At 43.8% G+C, this 20527-nt stretch overlaps 1 protein-coding gene across 1 annotated transcript; it reads left to right on the plus strand.

Annotated features, from left to right (window-relative positions):
- The first annotated feature begins 2733 nt into the window (after window positions 1–2733).
- DCT (dopachrome tautomerase) lies at window positions 2734–19902 on the plus strand. Its single transcript, XM_008937468.1, has 8 exons — window positions 2734–3034; window positions 10080–10379; window positions 11894–11994; window positions 13036–13202; window positions 14843–15022; window positions 15128–15263; window positions 16673–16874; window positions 19721–19902. The coding sequence occupies exons 1-8, from the start codon at window positions 2734–2736 to the stop codon at window positions 19900–19902; spliced, it is 1569 nt and encodes a 522-aa protein (XP_008935716.1).
- The last annotated feature ends 625 nt before the right edge of the window (window positions 19903–20527 follow it).

Below are 20527 nucleotides of genomic sequence, written 5' to 3' on the forward strand. Positions count from 1 at the left end.
TATTTTACTTGTTTGCGGTTTTACTTATAGAATTATCTTTCTCTTTGCTACCTCCAGACATTGTGTGTTTTTCTTTCTATTGATATATTGATTTCCAATTAAATTTATATGTAGAATGTTGTATTGGCCACAATTCTTTCCAAAATACCAAAGGCTAAATACTTTTCTGGCTTGGTGCTAATCTGTGCTTGAGTACAGTAGAAGGGGCCTGAGAAACAATACTGTCATTGAGTGAAAAAAAATGTGAACCTCCTGCCTACTTACTGCTCAGGAATTTTGTGTTACTTGGATGAGTTGTGTTTAGTCATTTCTTTGCCTGCACCTTTTAAGCACTCATTTTCTTTATTCCTTCTCTTACCAAAAATATATGTGAATATATTAATCCCCAAAATGTGTTGGCAGCTGTATGGACGTATTTCTTTACCACTCTTTGACAATGGGCTGAGAAGTTTGCTATTGGGGGGTGAACCTGGATCCAGACTACAAGGTAGCTGAAACACTTTTTTTTCTGTACTTGCCATGTAAAAGTCTAAATGTTCTAACTAATAAATTCAACACAATTTCAGGTGTAGCAGCATGACCTGATACCTTCAGAAGTGTGGGCAGGGGAGCGCGGTCACAGTTTGGGTCACTGGGGCTTCAGCTCATGTGCTCAGATTGGCTGCCTGAAAAGTCCTTTGATAGCTACAGGCAGGCAGCTCTGGGCAGTAGTGCCAACACAGATTTTGATACTCATTTTTCAAGAGACAGTAAAACCCTCTAGTAGATAGTCATTCAGTGTGGTATTTTGTAAACTGCTGTAGTGCTGATATTGTGTGTCCCTAACAACATCTCCTTTATGTAAGAACAATATTCACAGGGAAGCTACAGGAACCTCTCAACAGCGAGGCACTAAGTTTAATCATCTAGCTGAGCCCTATCCATATTTATTTATAATTTTTTTTTTTTTTTTTGTGATGCTGATAGATTTGTGTTCACTTTAATTATTTCAGATGCTGTGCTGGTAACTTTGGTTCAAGACATTGTCTAACCTAGATTCAGAGACATGGTTCCCACACCAGAGAGTTGTATTCAGGTGCTGAGTAGTATGGGGAGGTGTGTTGTTCAGAGTGTTTTTGAGTCAGTGCCTCCATTTATAACTCCTGAGCTTCTTCAACATATTTTTCCAGCAACTAGTTGTACTTTGTGACTTTTTCATGTTGTGTCAAGAGCAGCGGGCAAAAGCCAGTTTCAGGTAAATTGAATCCTAAGGGAGATGAATTGAAATCTATTTCAGGCTATGTGGTATTGCTAATTGGCTTTGTGCTTCCATAAATAAAGTAGAATAAGATTTTAGCTTGTCTAGCAAATAATAAGTTTTTGATATAAAGATTTGAGAACCTGAAAGTGCTGATGATAGTGTCTGCAGTGCGGCTGAACTCTTTAGCTGGATGAGGACAATAAGTTTGCTGCATAGGTAATAGACTTCTTGTGCCAGAAAGCTGTGGTTGAACCTCCACAGAAATATTGACTAGAACAGACACAACCACAGCAGTTTTCATTACACATACTTACAGAAATGGCTAAGCAGAGGTGTGGAGGAGGGGGTAGAGAAAGCTTTCAGTGAAGCAGAGGGAGTTGCCAGTTTTTATTCAGTATGCTGGAGCTGAACGAATGGCTATTGCCTCAGACTCCTCTCATGACTTACCACTACTTTATTTTGATTTATTAATTTTATTCCTCTAGCAAATAGGAGTTGCATTGTGAGCAAGAACTGCTGCCTACTAGGAGCTCTTTAAAGTAATTTTTGTCAATGTCCTGAGTGAAACCACTTGTCTGCATGTCTGGTTTGTGTATTGATCTTGCAGACTGTCTCCTGCTAGGTGGGTAATAAATGCTCAGTTGTGACAGTTCTGAAAGTCTAGCAGCCAGGCCAGCCCCAAAACAACCTCTGGTGTAATGATGGGGAAAGAGAGAGCAAACAAGGACCACTCACCCTTTAAAAACAATTAAATAATTTATTTTGCATGTGAAAAGGCTGTTAAGAAGGGAACCCTTCTTCACTTGCCACTCAGATATTTAGAGTATATATAGGCACTGGAGTTCTGCAGTCAGCAGGTGGAGTCTTCAGCCCAAACTGTTGCTACTAGGTATATTAATTTTCATTAACGATGTATCTATATCCTCTGCATTTCCAGTTCAGTTTCTGCTGCTGCTTTAGTGGAAACTATTATCTTGCAATGAACTGAAAAAAGGCGTTTCCTCTTCTATTTATCATCTGTTTACAGGGGTTTGATTAAAAGAATAAACCGTTTTCTCCAGCCACCTCAGCTAAAACAAGACCAGTAATTTCTCAAAGCTCATGAAAGACTTGGAGAAACAAATCCGAGACATCCACTCTCCTGACACGCTGGCAGAGCCTGCAGAACTCGCTCTCACGCTGGCATCTTTTCTGCCCTCGATGTCATGTGCAAAACACGAGGATTTGTACCGTGTTAATCCCTCTAATGAGGGCTTCTCCCAACCTCTGTATAAACCCCGCTGAGAGCCGTGGCTGCTGGGCAGGCAGCTCAGAGCCCGAGCACCTGCCTTTGGAACCACATTTGAGGCAGTTAGAGACCAGGATTAAACAAACACCCAGCACCAGCATCTCGGCAGCGAGAGGGATTATCCCTGGCGGCCAGAGCGCGGAGCTGCGGCGAGCACAGCTTGTCTCACGGTGGAGATCTCCCTCTCTGGCATCATCTGGCCATAATGGGTGCCCTAAAGTGGCTCTTCTGGGCTGGGCTGGGCTACCTGAGCTGCTGCTGTGCCCCCCAGGTTCGGGCACAGTTCCCTCGTGCCTGCATGACAGCGGAGGCCCTTCGCTCGAAGCGCTGCTGCCCGGCATTGGGGGTGGAACCAGGCAACGTCTGTGGGTCCTGGCAGGGCAGGGGATGGTGTCGGGAGGTGCAGGCTGACACTCAGCCCTGGAGTGGCCCCTACACCCTTCGAAACGTGGATGACCGGGAGCGGTGGCCCCTCAAGTTCTTCAACCAGAGCTGCCGGTGCACAGGTGAGAGGGGTGCTGGGGTGAGGGGGCTGGAAGGAGAGGCCTGTTAACCTTGCTTTGAAAGCCAGAGACATCTTTGATGGCATAAGGCATCAAGAAGGCTTCAAATATTATAATTTTCCTAAAAATATTGGCGTGTTCATGATACCGTCAGCACTTTTTCAGAGCAAGGGAGTCAAAATGTTTCCCTCGTGCAAACTTGCGAGTTTTCCTCTTTGGCCCTGGGGTTATCCCTATAGCCAACCCTCACTTTCCTCTGTTAGGGTTTTGGACGTTTCAGTACCTCGTTCAAACCTCCATCACTGCTAATCATGGTTCGGTGAACCTGAATCAGTGTGCATTGATCAGAGATTTATTCCTCTTGGAGTAGTACTCAGCACGATATACCCCTGTGCACTGAAAATGTGTGGGTGTCCAGCCTGGGTGTTTTCAAGGGTTGTTAACTAAGTCTACAGCTCACTTTGTTTGACATGGGTCTGTACAACCACCACAGAGGCCATCCTGTCCTTTTCCTCCCCATCTCCAGCGGCTCCATCCCACCCATGACTTTGTGTAGGCCTGTGTGTTCATGTGCTGCGGGCAGAACAGATGAGGGAGGAGATGTGCTTGAAGGCTAACCTGGCCAAAAGGATCAGGTTTTAATAAGACCAGTTCACTAGTGCTGGCAGGAGGGATGGAGTAGGAAGGTGAGATCAGGGCAGGATAAACAGGACCCATTTCCAGCAGCAGCCCTGGTTGAAGGAGGGTTCAAATGAGCAGGAAGAGCAGCCCCCAGCCCGGGCTCCTTGGCAGGAGATGGTACCAGGAGTTGGGCAGAAGGCACATCTCAAGCAATGAAGTCACTTGCTAGGCAGGTTTCAAATGCAGCCTGGGATTTCTTGTTGGAAACATGAAGTTGTTTGAATTTTCTAACATGGGAAGAATAGCCTGCTCTCCTTCAACCTGATTCTTAGAACTAGCTGAACTGTTTTGTCTAAAATACACCTTTGCTCTCACTATCAGGAAAGCCCAGATCAATCTGAGAAGGAAGCACTGCAAAAAATCTCAGCCAAGGAGGTTGGGTTTTGCACCACTGTTATCAATTGAAAGCAGAGAGGTAGTGACAGACAACTTAAAAGAATACATGGTGTTACTGAAGCTCCTCCAAATAACAACAGAGTATAAATTGGTTTTTATTGCTTCCTTTGACTAGATTTCAAATGCCAGTTTGCAAGTACTTTTCCAGAAAAAAAGAAAAAATAAAAAAAAATTATTTTAAAGGTTCTTATATACCTCCAAAACTCAGGTCAGGTATCATATACTGTCACAGACCCTGAGTCAGAAGAGCACTGAAGCATATGGGCATTCACCGATATTTAGGCAGTCTAAGTAATTAGGGCATCAAAATCTGTGAGTAAATTAAAGAGCAGTGTGGAGAGACATGGTCTGCACAGGCAGGCATTAATTCGCTTGTCCAAGTAGAGCTAAGCACTGGTATCTGATATTTGCAGGGCTGGGTCCCAAGTTACATGAGCAGAATGTGGTGTCCTTTCATTCAGCCGTACTTCTGCTGAGCTGTCTGCTCTCCTCAACTCTTTAAATCTGGTTTCTCTTGCTGTGTTTTCATTTCACTTGTATTCCTTTTTCTCCTTGTGATCTTTGCTATCTAAATATAGCAGTGAGAAAGCATTGAGGTGGAAGGCATGCTTAAGGATGATTTTCAGAAAGGTTTCCTGGGCTCTGCTCAGCTTGATGCTGCATGCAAAGGCATTTCTAGGAGAATGCTGAGAAGTTCACAGCTGCGTGGGGTTTGAATTAGATCTGATGCTTTTACAATGCTGGTGATCATGTGTCTGTGTCTATTAGTGTTTTGTTGTATTTTTCTTTTTTACTGTTTTATACACGAGTTGGCTGTCTGCACACCAGAGTTTTAAGTGGTGTGACATGTGGTCTTTATTAGGCATCTCGGGCTGTGGTACCTGTGGTAGGTAACATAAATTAAATGTGCCCGTTGAAAGGGACGTGGAACAGCACACATCTCTTCTACAAAGGTATCTTAGTTTCCAAATGAATGCTATGTGCAAACTGCCTATTTGAAATGGTTCCTGGCTTGTGCAGACTCCAGCCCATGCCAAAGCTCTTTCTAGAGCTTTACTAATATAAACAGTCATGTTCCAGTTTCATCTTGGCACTGTGTAGCTTATGGTTTAGACACGGTGTAAACGATAAGCTATGGAAACTCCAGCTGCCATGGGACTGATTGTATTTGGTTAGTCAGTGCCATTTAAATGTGCTATACAGCTGATGGCTGTATGGTAGAAAACTGGGAGGAGCTGTGAGGAGCAAGGGTCAGGATTTTCCAAAGGGAGGATTCTGGAGTTCTCTCAATAAATTAATCCATTTGAACTCTCTGCTAAAAACTTAATAGCTGAGGATAAAAGGAACTCTGCAATTTGTTGTTGCTATTCACTGGGGAAAAATGTCTTAAAATCATGTCTATCCAGGACTGGATGCTGAATCTATCTTTAAATAAAGAAGAAAATGCAAACCACAAACAATTGTTGCTGAGTGGCTATTGTGGGGTCAGATTATTTTTATTATTTTTTTCTCCAATTAATGTCAGTTTTGTAAGGAAAATTAAAAGCCTCTGACATTTCTGTTCCATTTCTAGGCTTTAGCAGATAATAGGCATTAGTCTTGCTTTAGCAGGGTAAAAATACAACAGAACAAGATTAGTACAACAGAAAGATCCCACTTCCTACTTTTTGTACAAATAACCATGGTCAAAAAGACAGTTGTAAGTCTGTTGTCAGGATGCTGATTGCTGGATGTTTCACTCAGTGTGTAGGCAGCAGCAAAAATACCATCTCTAGAAAAAAAAATGTGATTACAGCATAAATGTATCTGGGAGGTAGAAAAGAGTTTTTGGTTCCTGTCCAATTTCAGTTCTTGAATCATAGAATCATGGAACGGTTTTGGTTGGAAGGGACCTTAAATATCATCTCGTTCCAACCCACCTGACATGGAATTTATTGTATGTGTTCTACAGTTGGTTTGGGTGCACCTAACATGAATTCAATTTATTTAAATTCTTAAACTGACATGACCTGTTGACACTTCCTGACAGTGTATAGTAGTACACGAAGGGGAATATGGCAATTTGTTTTTCAATAAGGTGTATATTTTGAATTACACAAAATATTGGATTCCATAGTCTAACTCTGAAAATTAACACTGGTAGCTAATTACACAACAAAGCGGTATTTGAGTGGGATAGTTAAATTTAGTTTAGAACAATAGTGTTTTAGAAGACTTATGAACTGAATGCTGTTTTGAGGTTGACATGATAAAAATGTGCTCTGGGGTATAGATGTGGTATAGAATTTTAAAAACTCAGTACAGTAGATTATTGTGAAAAAAGCACCCCAGGCAGTCATGTGGTTGGTAGTATGGATTGTGACAGTGATTAAGCAATGACATGGTTTGAGTTCACTGAGAAGTTAAACATAATTATAATTGTTTTTTTCCCTGCCACTTTCTAAGGCTGACACGTGGACATTGCTCTTTTTTTCCCATCGAAATGTGTGGAGAAAAAAAAAATCTTTTCGCATTCTTGTGCAATATCAAGCTTGAGAAAGAAGCTTTAAATTCATTTGTTCAGCTGTAAGCAAATTGCTAGTTAAGTCATGTAGCTGATATGATGTCCCTCCCATTAGGTAAAAAAAAGCTTAAAAGTAGTTATAAAATACACTTCATCTACTTATTGCCAGTTTCCTAGGGCAGCGTGGCTGTGGGATAATACTAATTTACAACCATGCCTTGATGACTCTATTAAAGCCTGAGCTAGATGCAGATGTTCCACATCCTACAGCCTAAAAGATGTCCAAATGAAGAGGTAGAAGAGACAGAAGAGCTAACCATTGTTTTACACGGCAGCAGTCCTGCTCCTGCCCTTGGGGATACTGCAGGATGCTGGTGTTTCAAATCGTAATCCCTGTTCTAATGCGATGGGTAAAGAAGCCTGAAAAGGAGTCCTTCCTCCTCATCCAGTAAATGATGTGTATGCAGCTGGTCTCTGCGGAAGGAAGAGGTGCTGCAGCCTCTCAGACTTCATCCTGGTACAATAAAACAAGGTAGAAGACGGTGAGTGTGAATGGATTCTTTTTTACTGAAGAAAAGACCTTGATTTGATGGAGTTACTAATTTGTGCCAACCACATGCTGTGACTGCCCAGAGGTGAGAATATTCTATATTGTCCCTGGCATAGCCTCAGAGATGTAGTACACTGAGTTGCTACGTGTTAGTCGCCGAAGGCAAAAATAATGCCAAGGCATGAAACCTTGCATGTTCCTGTAGTGCCTGTGTTCAAAAGTATCTTGAAAGGATCGCATTGTCTTGCTGAAAGTGTCTACTGTGTGCTAAATGTCCTGATGATGAGATTAGTTTTTCTGGTGTCCTAGAGCTGTGCCATTGAAGTCCACCATCACCAGAGTGCCAGGTGTTGACGTTAAGTTGTAAGAGACTGGGACATACATTTCACAGTGCTGTCATGTGGGAAGTCCACAAGGCAGTAAAGGAACTTTCTGAAATCAGCAATGCATCATTTCCAGACCAGTGGCCTGGTAGAGTGCTTCAGAAACAAATGCTGAAAAAGTAGTTTGGGTGGGACATAAAAAACCTGGGTCTGAGTACTGCACTCATTCCTGTTTGCAGTGGGGGAAATCCTCCACAGACCTCCCTCAGCTTCTCACCATTTCAGCTGCTGCATAGTGACAGTCCTGTGATGCATGGAGTCTACTGAAGAAAAAAGATAAAACCCAACTTTAGATTTAATGAAGTGTTGTTGTTGTGTGCATTTCTGACAGGAGAACATTGCCCAATAGACCTGAGTATGTTACAAAAGTGTTCAACACAATCAGCAGAAGTACTGCAGTATGAAATACCACTTTGCCTGGAAATGGACTCCTCCTGTTTGCCAGTCTCTTATCCATTGAAATCCTTCTTCTTACTCATGAAAAGCTCATGTCCCATTGAAAAGCAGCTGGTGAAGTGGTGGAAAGAATGGATCCCTTCGATCACTTCATTGATTAGGCATTTAAGGGAGAAGGCTTGCAGAGCATCAGTTGGATATTATTAGTGCCTGTACAAGGGAAACAGGTGAGGAGTCATTGAACCACCTGGCTCCAGAGGCCATACAGGTAGAGAAAAGCTTTTTTCCCCATGAAGATGACTCATCATTCCAGACTTTTACAAATTTCTTTTTATAGCCTAAAAGGTGCACAGAATATACCTAAAATATGGATATTGTGTGATAAAATGATCTTGGGCATCAAGAGCTGTGTAGATTCAAATGGCCCTCACTGAGGGAGGAATAGACACCATCAAAGCCTCAGCAAGTGACTGGTGGAATCTTGTTCTGCAGCCAAGGTCAGACAGCACCAACCTGGTCCTACACTAACTTAGATTCTCTTAGTGCTATATTTCAGTGTGGTGCTTATCCAGTGTTGTGGGTTATTTGAATTAGAAGGATGACTGTCAATCTAGAAAGGGGTGGATGGATCTTTTCATGGTTAATTCCTGCTTTGTCCTCATGGTATGCCATTGGGCTGTGTATGATCCAAAGCCTAGTTGAAGTCTTCACCCTTTTGGCCCCTAACCTTAGCATTGGTCTTAAGCATCACAGTAGCATGTGAATGTATAGATCTCAGAGCCTCTGAAGCAACCATAAGCTCTCCAGACCTACATCTGAGTCCTCATGTCCTCTTCATAGGTCTCTCAGGAATCTGTCACAAATGTTTAGAGCTCAGCAGCTTTTATGCTAGAGCTAGCCATAAGCTACACAGCCTTCTTGGTAACAGCCCTTGTAAACTTGGGGGTCTTCAGAACTGGTAACAAACTCTGTAGCCCCTGACAATCTGAAATATTAATGCAGTGTTGACTGTTGTTCTGCTCATAGACTCAACCCCACAGCCTAGGGATGTCTGCCCATCTGGGAACACTTCATAAGCCACTTCTGCCCTCTCCATGTCCTGGGTCTGGCAGCACCAATATGTGTGGGAGCAGTGAGATTTTGTGGCTTTTGGGAAGGTGCTTGTTGTGGAGTGAACCTGTACGTGGGGTTGGAGGAAGGGTGGGGTCAGGGAGCCACGGTGCAGGTTTTGGAGAACCGAAGGGAGATCCCAGAGGAGCCCTGTTTGCCCTTCTGCTCCCTCCTTCCCCTGGCAGCAATGCCCACTGTCCTGCACCGCTGCTGCAGCGGCAGCTGTCCACTGCAGGAGCAGCTGGTTGTCCCCCGTGTCCCCTGGCAAAGGCAAAGCAAGCTGCAGCAGGGCCTTGCTGCTGGTGCTGGCAGCCTGGCACGCTGGGCGAGAGGCCACGTTTAAAGCAATCTCTGCTCTCCCGGGCTCTTCCACCACATTAGAGGTTTTGAGCCTAGAGGAGACCCAATTACTTGCCTTAGGAACGATGCCAGTGGGGACTGACGGCACTGCGGTGCTTCTCAAGCTCTTATTGCAGGACCAATTCATAACGCTTAAAGCGTGACCTGCAGCACCCCTGGTGCTTGTCTTGGGTTGTGTTTGGTCCCAGATACACTATTAGCAGATGTTAGTTTTTCCCAAGTTTTGTCCTTAAGAGAACTGTTTGTTTGGGGATTTTTTTTTTTTTTTCTGTGATTAAGGATCCATCCCTTTTTGGCTTTGATCCTGGAAGTCTGGGAGTACTTGAAAGCCAATCGAGCAAACCACTTCATCACATGCTTAACCAAGTGCTCAGCCCTCTGTTCAGTGAGAGTCCTCATGTGCCTGAGGGTTTTGCAGAACTCTGAGCACCTTGGGGTGTCAAAGCCCATTACCCAGCGCTTCAGCTCCCCGACCTGCTGAGTGTGTTTCTTGGCCCTGCTATGGCTCTGGGAAGAGAGCCACTCTTCTAGTTAGGCGATTAGAAAAGCTATCAGTCTGCTCAGCCTCTGTCCCTTCTAGGGGCTGGTGTCTCTGGGGAAAAGATTCTTAATTCTCCTGCATTTCACTGTTACTTTTCCCTGATTCATGCTCTTTTCCTCTTGATTCAGGGAACTTTGCTGGCTATAACTGTGGCGACTGCAAGTTCGGCTGGACCGGCCCCAACTGCGACGTGAGGAAGCCACCAGTTGTCAGGAAGGATGTCCATTCTCTGACAGCAGAGGAGAGAGAGCAGTTCTTCGATGCTCTAGACCGTGCAAAGACAACCGTTCACCCAGACTATGTGATTGCAACCCAGCACTGGCTGAGTCTGCTGGGTCCCAGCGGAGAGGAGCCGCAAATTGCCAACTGCAGTATCTATAACTACTTTGTTTGGCTTCATTACTACTCAGTCAGAGACACGCTATTAGGTTAGTGCTTTTCTTACCCAAAGTGCTCTGCAGGTAAAGGGAAGGGTGAAAATTATCATTGCTGAACAAAGGTAAGTATGGTTAACACAGCTGCATTGCTTCCTTTGGGCGTGAGGTGACAATAGCTGCTTTCCAGCTCGTGGTCGATGTACTGAAAATGGTGCAATATGCATGGCCTCATCAGGCAGTGAGTTCCAGCAGGAGCAGATCTGTGGAGGGAAGCACTTGGTGATGAGAAGCTGGTGGCCACCTGCAGCTGAAGGAAGTCTGCTTCAGACCTGCTGCAGTCTGGTCCCCGTGACTGGATGCCCTGTGGTGGCTGGAGCGCACCAGCCCAGCTTCTGTCTGACAGGGAGGCAGTTTGGGCAGTTCATAGGCTCCACTGTGGGATGAACTGAAGTGTGATCAAGCAGTGACTGACTTCAAAAGGACTTTCCTAGTCCACAGGACAAGGTAGATGCAGCAGTAGTGGAAAGGGGCTCTGCAGTGGTGAAGGCAGAGATGCTGAGAACCGAAGTGCTGAAGGCCACAGAAAAAAGCAGCAAATCACTAAGGGTGGGATTTGCCTGATTAACCACAGCCAGCTTTTAAAACCAAACCAGGTTAGAGGTTTGGGTATCTAACCCCACTGTTTCTCCCAAATCAGGATTCCTGGCCCTTGCTGCTCTTCTAGATCTAAGTACCTATGCCAGCTCAATTTCACAAAGCCCAATTTCAGCAGCAGTAGGGCTTTTCTACACAACAGTCCTATGTGCAAGCTCAACAGCCCATATCTACCTCCTTGCTAGAGGGTGTCTGCTACCCTGCAGTGGGTTTTCTTCAGCCTCTCCTTCTGACACAGTTCCATTTTTCAGGGATGAAGGAAACAGTCTCTGGCCTAGCAAGAGAAAAGGTCCTTCAGGGGGCAGGTTGGTCATGTGGAAGGTGAAAGAGACAACTTCCAGTGCTGCTGCAGTGATAATTAAATTTGTATCTGAGTGGGAGCTTGTTTCAGTGATAAACAAATCTGTATGTGGTTTGATGTCCTTAACCTTTGAGTACCTTAGTTCTCATGTCTAATAACAAGAGCACAAAACAAGAACTAACAAGCAGAATTTGACAAAAGTTGGTAAAGGACATGTTGAATTACTGTTGGCAGATTATGGAAAATAGTGAGGTTCTCTTGATAGATAAACTGTCACTGAGCAGGAGAATGAGATAATATGCTGGCAAGGTGCTAAGATTTTAGACAAGAAGGCTGCTTAAAACCAACATACATTAAAGGGATAAAGAATCTTCACCATATCTAACTTCCGGGGGAATGTGAAATTTTGAGAAGCAGTGAAGCAAATACCCACAGAAGAGTTTGGTTCACTTGACCCGTGCAAATGTTGTAGCTTCTGATGTGTGCGCTCTTTCTGAAGGTGCAGAGCTGGAGGTTTTGTTTAACTCCACTCCAGGCAACAGAAGAAGGTGCTGTCTTTTTCTCAAGCCTTATTTGGTGCCCAAATGCTCATTTTATCTTCCCTTTATAGGACCTGGCCGCCCCTTCAGAGCTATTGATTTCTCCCATCAAGGACCTGCCTTTGTCACTTGGCATAGGTACCACTTGCTGTTGCTGGAGAGAGACCTGCAGGTTAGCTGAACAGCCTTTCCCTTTCCTCAAGCAGCTTCTCTCTTTTGCTGCGTGCCTTTGTTGAGCCAGCCAAGGGTGAGCTATTTCCTACGACAGATTCTTACCCAAACTGCCAGGAGTGTGCTCACTGATGTTTTTTTGTTTAAAGTGAAATTAGTGCTTTCATGATACTGAGAGATGAACAGTTTCTCACTATGAACAAGAACGTGAAGGTTTTGTGGAGATTTTTTTCTTCATCTTGGGAACAGAGGACAGGAGATGTGAATTAGCAGTATTTCTTAATAAAATCAAAGCAACACCTACATGTAAAACTTGGAGACAGATATTGTCTGCTGCTATTGAAGATACCTTTCTAATGAGAGGAAATCTAAATATTATCACCTTTAAATGTGCCATGGATATGCATTTAATGCATGCATGTATTTAACAATGCATCTTTTAAGGAAATGTATGTTAACACACCCAACAGTCAAAGCATTAACTCATTTCCATTCGCATTACTCCTACACTGGCAACGTTCCAGTATTTTAACCTTGGAGACCTCTAATAAAAATGGTTGGTATCAAAACAGCTGCAGGATCTTGCTTGTATGAAATCATATCTAACAGGCAAGCACAAGCAAATGCACAGTGTTCCTCTGTTCATACAAGCTCAGGTTCTTCCCCCAGGCTAGCCTTTCTGGAGCAAAGGCAAACCACATGCACAATTTTACCCATTACCCACTTACATCACTCAGAAAGCCTCTTAGTTGCTTAAGGCTTGATTCATCTCTGCCCCTGCCCTGTCTTTGAGCTGGTAGAAAGCCTACCATGGCCAAAAGCCATGCAGGCCAACATTAGAATAACTCCTCACAACATCTTTTCTTGGACTGACTTAGTCTTTTGAAAGGAGTTGGAGCAAGGCTGCGGAACGCACGTGGTCGCAATGCAGAATGAAAAGCACAATATCCAGTGAACAGCCAGTGAAACAAGTCGCAGAAGTCCTTTCCTTTCTCCTTCCCTGGAGGGTGGTTCCCTGCTAACGCGTTTCCCTCCGTTGCAGCGACTGGTGGGCAACGAGTCCTTGGCGCTGCCCTACTGGAACTTCGCCACGGGCAGGAAGGAGTGTGATGTCTGCACGGACCAGCTCTTCGGGGCACCGCGCCCGGGCGAGCCGGGCCTCGTGAGCCTCAGCTCCAGGTTCTCCCGCTGGCAAATAGTCTGCAGCAGGTATGAGACTGTCCAGGGCAAGCCTGCCCACTGACCCAGCCTCGCTTTCCTTCCGCACTGAGGGCACGGCTGCTCTCTCAGTGGGAGGCAAGGACGGGAAAAGAGCCAAGTCACCTTTCTTAGAACTGGGAATCACAGTTGGCCTGCGTGTAGATGGTGCTGTGCAAACTTCTCCCTTTGCTGTTGTGGAAGTACATTTTAAAACCATGGTTCTTTTGGTAGTCGATTTCAGCCAGTCTGAGGCTGCCAAAAGTTTGAAGAGTTTGCACATTGGCAAGTATCTTTTTAAAGAAGGAATGCCTGCGTGTCAGTTCTTTGTAACAAACACCCAGCTGATTTTGACAGCAGAAGCAGAAAACTGTTTTGGCATATAGGAAGCTAGAGATAGGCTGAAAAATCTGTTCCCTTGCATTGGGAACCTTAACCTTGATATATTTAGTGCAGTTTGGGGATTGGCTTCGAAGTGGCTGAGATTTCACATGGAAAACAACACGGAGAGAGCCAGGAGCTTGCTGCTAGCTCTCTAGTAGGCAGATACTGATTTGGGTGAGAATGGGGCTTTGACAGAGGATTCACATACAGGACTGGGGCACTGTGACATAAGTTGCTGCTGGTTACAATACCCATTTAACATTCTTCTGTCAGCTCTGGGGCAGTGTGCAGTCATTCTGACTGAGCTATCAAGAGCTCAGGGCTTTTCAAAAGAGCCTCTTTCTCTGGGTACCTAAAGAGCTACTTGAAATTCTGGCTTTAGGCACCAGCTGGCTTTAAATCTTGCCCCTACTTTTTCTCTAAGATAAATACGGCTTTGTTTTTTCCTGAAAACTGAAGTGACTAAACTTTTGCCTTGCCAAGGTTAAACAGAGAAGGGCTTTTGTTTACTTCAGGAATTTCTGAAAATGCTGTTTCATTTCATATTGAATAGCACAGAATTTTTTTTTCACAATTGTTACACTGTTTTTCTCCTTCTCCTTCCCTCTTTCTCTCCCTGATACAAAGGACTTGCTCCCCATTAGCTAGTGGGCAACCCCTGCGACAGCAGGATGTCCTCCAGGGCCTGAAAAAGAGGTTGTAATGCGTTGCAGTTGCTTTTCTTCTAAAGAGGATGAAGGAGGGAAAGTGAAATTCTGTTTTCTGTCATTCTGTGCATTTTTCTCAGCCCACTTCACAGTGGGACTTTCCTGTTTGTTTTTTTTTTTTTTTCCCCTCTTTGTTAAGAGTTAAAAAAATAGTTCTTATTCAGGACTGAAAGCTTGTCAATTCGAACTTCAAAAGACAGTTTTTGATTGACTGGCAAAAACTGTTCTTCCAAAGCCCTTGGGAGTGTGGAAGGCATAAAGGGAGCCATGCTTGCCTTTTCCAAACTGTCTTCTCTCTGTGGACAACAAACTTGGTAACTCTGTCCAGATGACTGATGACCCAGAGAGGCTGCAGAGCCACAGAAAGGCATGGCAGGGTGGCAGTCCTGCAACAAATTCAGCTCCCAGGCCAGAGGACGTGCACTGAGATGCTGCAGGAGGTGTCAGCCCCTAACCCCTTCTCTCTCACACCTATAGCCAAAGCCTCTTTGATACTGTGGGCGAAAAGCCAACAGGTCATTGCCGCCTCCTGACTTGTGCATCTTTCTGTTTCCTGCTCAGCTTGGACGAATACAACCGCCTGGTCACGCTGTGCAACGGGAGTGATGAAGGGCCGCTGCGGCGGAGGCCGCCCGGGGCTTTTGGGGAGCAGCTGCCCACCATGGAGGATGTCCGGAGGTGCCTTTCCTTGCAGGAATTTGACAGCCCCCCCTTTTTCCGCAATTCCAGTTTCAGCTTCAGGTTGGTCCTCGGGCTCTTCCAGAGCCGGCTGGGCCACGGGTTTTCTTTATGTGTGCATTTGTCAGCAAAAAGGGGTTTATTGATGCCGCTTCTGCCCATCCACAGGAATGCACTGGAGGGCTTTGATAAATCAGATGGAGCCCTTAACTCACCGATGCTGAGCCTTCATAATCTGGCTCACTCCTTCCTGAACGGGACCAGTGTTCTCCCCCACGCAGCCGCCAACGACCCCATCTTTGTGGTACGTCTTTCTCCCCCAGCATGCGTGACAGTGGCTGCAGCTCAAAGGCACCTCTCTCACCAGAGACCTGCAGAACAGAAGTGAATTCCCTAAAAAGAAGTCCTTGAAATAGAAAAGGAGAAATCGTTGATCTTTTGTTGAATACTGCCATGCCTGCGTAATATCCAAGTAAAGAGGGAAGAATTCTCAGGGTGGTTTGTAAAATATGAAATAATTTTCTAGGGAGGAGAGCTGCTATTCCAAGTCTCATGTTGCCCCAAATAATGTTTTTAGGTACTATCTACGTCTAGTGCCAACAAGAAAAAAAAAAAAATTGGGCTAATTATTTTAGAGCAGTAAACTGAGTAGTTTGTTTAGCCTCTCTTTCAAAATTCACAGGCTAAAGGGAAGCACATTTAATTTCAGGGCCTCTTGGGAAATAGAAAGTGTGTGATTCCACTGGTGCCTTGGTACAGTGCTGCACTGCAGTGAGCAGCACAAACAGCAATGTGCAAATAAAAAGCCAACAGTTGACTCTGCTTACACACCTTTCTCTCCTAATAATTTCACATCAATCTGTTTTCCTCTTTGTTAGATTAACCCACAGTGATTATATAGAGAAATTCTAATACACTTAATTTCTCTCTTATCTTTGGTTTAATTTTGCAATCTTTTGTTGGAGAAACTAGTCTAAATACTTATGTAGTGGTTCTTCAGCTTATTTCCTTATTAATTCTTGAATTTGTACATGAATTTCTTTCTTACACAATGAAATCTTCGTTTCACCATGCTGTAATTTTATGCACAAGGTTATTTTTCTATAGGATATTTTTATAAGTTTTTTTTCAGGGTTTTAATTAAAAACCATGAGTACATCAGAAATTAATTTGAAATGCCCCAGGCATTTGCAATCGTTATCTGAAACAACTTTCTTATAGTGCTTTATAGATCTATAAACTCACTGGGCAAGACCTCATCAAATCAGTGGGTACCTGGAGCTGTAGAGCTGGTATCACACTCTAAAATGAGCGTGGAGAAATACCATTTCCCACAATTTTCCATACTTATTCAGAGATGAGAGAGATTAAAAACATTTGAGAGGTACACTCACCCGGATGGGCTCAGTGGGTCCTCACTCAAGAGGACAGATCTTCGTCTTCACTGCCAACTGATATTAAATTGTCTGGAGAGAGAGCTTATTATGAAGAAGCAGCAACAAGGGCATGTACAGCAAAATGTCCCATGCAGGATATCAGTTTACTCCATTCTCATGAGCTTTCCTCATTTCCCACTCTGTAAATCCCACCTCCATTAGACTGCTCTCTTCCCTTTTTTTTCAAAAACCGCTTCACCTTAGGTAAGAGTGTTATGAATACTGTTGAGTTCTGGAAGAGCTTAATAAATGTGCGTGCCCATGCCTGGTTTTGCAGGTTCTTCACTCCTTTACTGATGCCATCTTTGATGAGTGGATGAAACGGTTTAAGCCCCCTGGGAATGCCTGGCCTGAGGAGCTGGCCCCCATCGGTCACAACAGGCTGTATAACATGGTCCCTTTTTTCCCTCCTGTGACCAACCATGAGCTCTTCCAAACAGCAGAGCAGCTCGGCTACACCTATGCCATTGACCTGCCAGGTATGTCTCAGAGGCTCTTCCAGGCCAAGTGATGAGACCACTCATGTTTTCAATGACATGGGCCTATGCAAGTTAAGGCACCTTTCACAAAATCCATGGGTCTATTAATCTGCTCTTTAGCAATCACATATTGTAGCAAAGCTCACCATATAAGCCAGAGTAACTACAAGTGTGCACGTACTTACTTTGCTGCAAAATGCATTGACTTGGACTGCTCAGGCATTGATGATGGTGCTTCTTTGGAGATGAGGAGTTTTATTGTTTTGGCTTCTGCCTCTAGCATTGTTTATGCCTGTTACAGGATCCTTAAACCTGTCAGAGGTCAGGCACTCTGCCAGTCATTAAAAGATACTTGTAATGCACAGGGTCCCAAATAATACTGCGCTGTAAATAGAGAGCAGGCCTGTGGAAAAGGACTTGGGGGTGCTGGTGGACAAGGAGCTGGACATGAGCTGGCAATGTGCACTCCCAGCCCAGAAGGCCAGTCTCATCCTGGGCTGCATCAAAAGCAGCATGGCCAGCAGATGGAGAGAGGTGATCCTGCCCCTCTGCTCTGCCCTGGTGAGACCTCACCTGGAGTCCTGTGTCCAGCTCTGCAGCCCCCAGCACAGGAGGGACATGGAGCTATTGAAGTGAGTCCAGAAGAAGACTGCAAAAAATGATCAGAGGGCTGGAGCATCTCTCCTATGAGGACAGGCTGAGAGCTGGGGTTGTTCAGCCTGGAGAAGAGAAGATTCTGAGGAAACCTTATGACAGCCTTCCAGTAGCTGAAGGGGGCCTAGAGGAAAGCTGGGGAAGGACTAGTAGCAAGGGCATGTAGCAACAGGATGAGGGGCAATGGTTTTAAACTTGAGCAGGGGAGATTTAGACTAGACATTAGGAGGTAGTTCTTTACTATGAGAGTGGTGAAACACTTGAACAGGCTGCCCAGGGAGGTGGTGGAGGCTCCATCCCTGGAGACATTCAAAGTCAGGCTTGATGGGGCTCTGAGCAACCTGATCTTGTTGAAGATGTCCCTGTTCACTGCAGGGGACTAGGTGATCTTTAAAGGTCCCTTCCAACCCAAAGCATTGTATGATTCTATGTTTCTATGAAACCTCATTAGAGACAAACTGCGTTAATCTCTGAATACCCTGGAGAGATGTACCTGGGTGCTTTGTGTTATAAGACCCCAACTGTAAAGATTTTCCATGCAATGTGCCTTAGGGTCTGTTTATTTATTTGAAAATACCTTCAACACAAATCACCTAACAACAAAAACCACGAAAGCAAAGCATGTAAGCACAAAATCCAAAATCTGCAACACAAATTACAAACATTTGTAAAAAGCACAAGTGTGGGAAGCTCATGAAAACCATGCTTCAGCTGCTTTACCAAAGATTAAATGTGAGTAGTTTCTTTCTCCACCTCAGTATTCCTTTGAGAGGCAGTAGGTGCTTATCTAACCTGTGTGACCAGGCATTTCTTCTAAGTGCTTACCATATATCTGTGGTTTTAATCTGTGGGGACTGTTTAGAGGTCTGTAGACTGCAGAAGATTGAAACCCTTGTCCTCATGCTGCATCTGCACAGGGGAGCCCTAACTTGTGGAGGCATGTGAGCTGCTCCTGCAGTGCTTTTCTCAGGGGTTTCCCCAGGATTTCTCCTGAAAATTTAAATTTCCCTTTTTATGGAATGTAAATTTTCCTCACTTTGGACTACTGTCCCCCCTCCTGCTGCTGCCCCTTGGGCATGAGGTACCCAGAGAGGAACAAAGGCATCTTGTTATTCTGCTGCTTTTCAACTCCACCTAAATAAGTTGTTGACACTCTGTGAAGAAGTATCTCTCCTTCTCTGCATGGTCTGTGTTCAGACAATTAAGGTTTTATATCCAAATCTTTCTCTTTTATCTAAACATATAACTTGCTAATTCTGCTTCATGTAACTGCATTAGATAAGCAAAATAATTTAATACATTGCTGGCTTTAAAGATGTCAAGTGGTAAACAATTCATTTTGGGACCTTACTGAATTTGGGCATGATTGCTGTCAACTCTTGACTTCTAAATACCTTAAGTCCCTTCAAGAGTTTGTTTTTATTGTTTTTGTTTGTTTGTTTGTTTGTTTGTTTTGTTTTGTTTTGTTTTGTTTTTTTTTGTTTGTTTGTTTGTTTTGTGAATATCTAGTAAAATGTAATTATTGCCATCTCAGTATATGTAGCATTTTTCAGAACAGGAGAGTAGTGAATTTTTGTTTCTGAAAGCATAAATGAAAACACAAAATTCAGCTCAGTGGAGTTGTGTTATTGTAAGAATTGGCAGTATTATTTTAGAAGGCTGTGGTTCCTCAGAAGTGGTTCAAAATCAGACGATGAGATCTAGAGCTGGTTGGCAGAACCACAGTAAATAGTGTTTTCAGTCAAAAGTCTGACAATAGGCTGCTTTGTGGTCTATAGGAAAATCTGAAGGTTTTCTGTCAACTCAAATAGCTTGGAAACAGCTACGCTGAAATGTCATTTCAATTGCAAGCAAGAATTGCTTCAATAATTCAGAATTTTGGCCAAATAAGATAAGAGGATGGTCTTTTGTCTTGTCACTGTTAAACTTTCCCATTCTCAACACTTCAATTTGTATGAAAAGTTGAGGTTTAAATTCAGCTGTAGACTTCTTTGGCAGGAAACATCCTTGGCTCTGGTATGTGCGTTGGTTACACGGTGCATTACCAGTTTCCTCTGTGGCCAGTGAGTCACTAAGCCACATAAGTAATCCCATAAATAATCACAGTTACCAGGTTGTGGGACATTTTCTTCCATGTGATTTGAAAAATGAAACGATGGGCATTTCTCACTTCGGATTTTCCAAATTTCCAGGTTCCCTTGAAGAAACCCAAGCGTGGGCTGTTATGGTTGGATCCACAATTGGAGGAGCACTTATAGCTCTGGCCACGCTTGTTCTACTGCTTCTACTTTTCCAGCACCAAAGACAGAGAAGAGGTTTTGAACCACTGGTGAATGTGAGCTTCAACCCCAAAAAGTACATGGAAGAGGCCTAGTGCCCTCACTTGGGTTCTTTGGTTATTCTTGTAGGAAGTGACCTTGATTGCCTCATGGAGATCTTAGCTGAGAACCTATCACACACTCCTTTGGCAGCTGACTATATTGTTCTCATTCAGGTTTTCCCACTAGCTTGTGAATTGCAATATATGAAGTCTCTTGTGTGCAAGAGCAAAGACAGGCCAGACTTCTGTCATTACCAAACATTATCTGGAGTGTGTGATACTTGTAAGCCATCCTCTATAGAATTAGATCAAGACAGTTAAGAATCTAAATAGAAGAAAACCAACCTGAATAACCAAAATAATTTTTCTCCTCAGTGTGGTTTTGATTTCATTTAGCAGCTCAGAGATGTGCTGAAAGTTATTAACTCTACATAAATATCTGAATAACATATTATTTTACTGGTATCAATAAATAACATATTCTTTTACAATGATCAATAAATAATCTGAATAGCTTAGTAATTTTTTTAAGGTTCAAAATATTTCATGCTGTTTGACAAAATACCATTGGAACCCCTTGGTTATAGTTTATTTCAGAAGCATGATCAATTCCATATGTTTGTTTTTTTTTTTTTTCCAATTAAACTGTTAGCAGTAGGTAAAATTCCAAACTCAAGTT

Source organism: Merops nubicus, unplaced genomic scaffold (assembly GCF_000691845.1).
Source record: "Merops nubicus isolate BGI_N331 unplaced genomic scaffold, ASM69184v1 scaffold13343, whole genome shotgun sequence".
NCBI classification, from domain to species: Eukaryota; Metazoa; Chordata; class Aves; order Coraciiformes; family Meropidae; genus Merops; species Merops nubicus.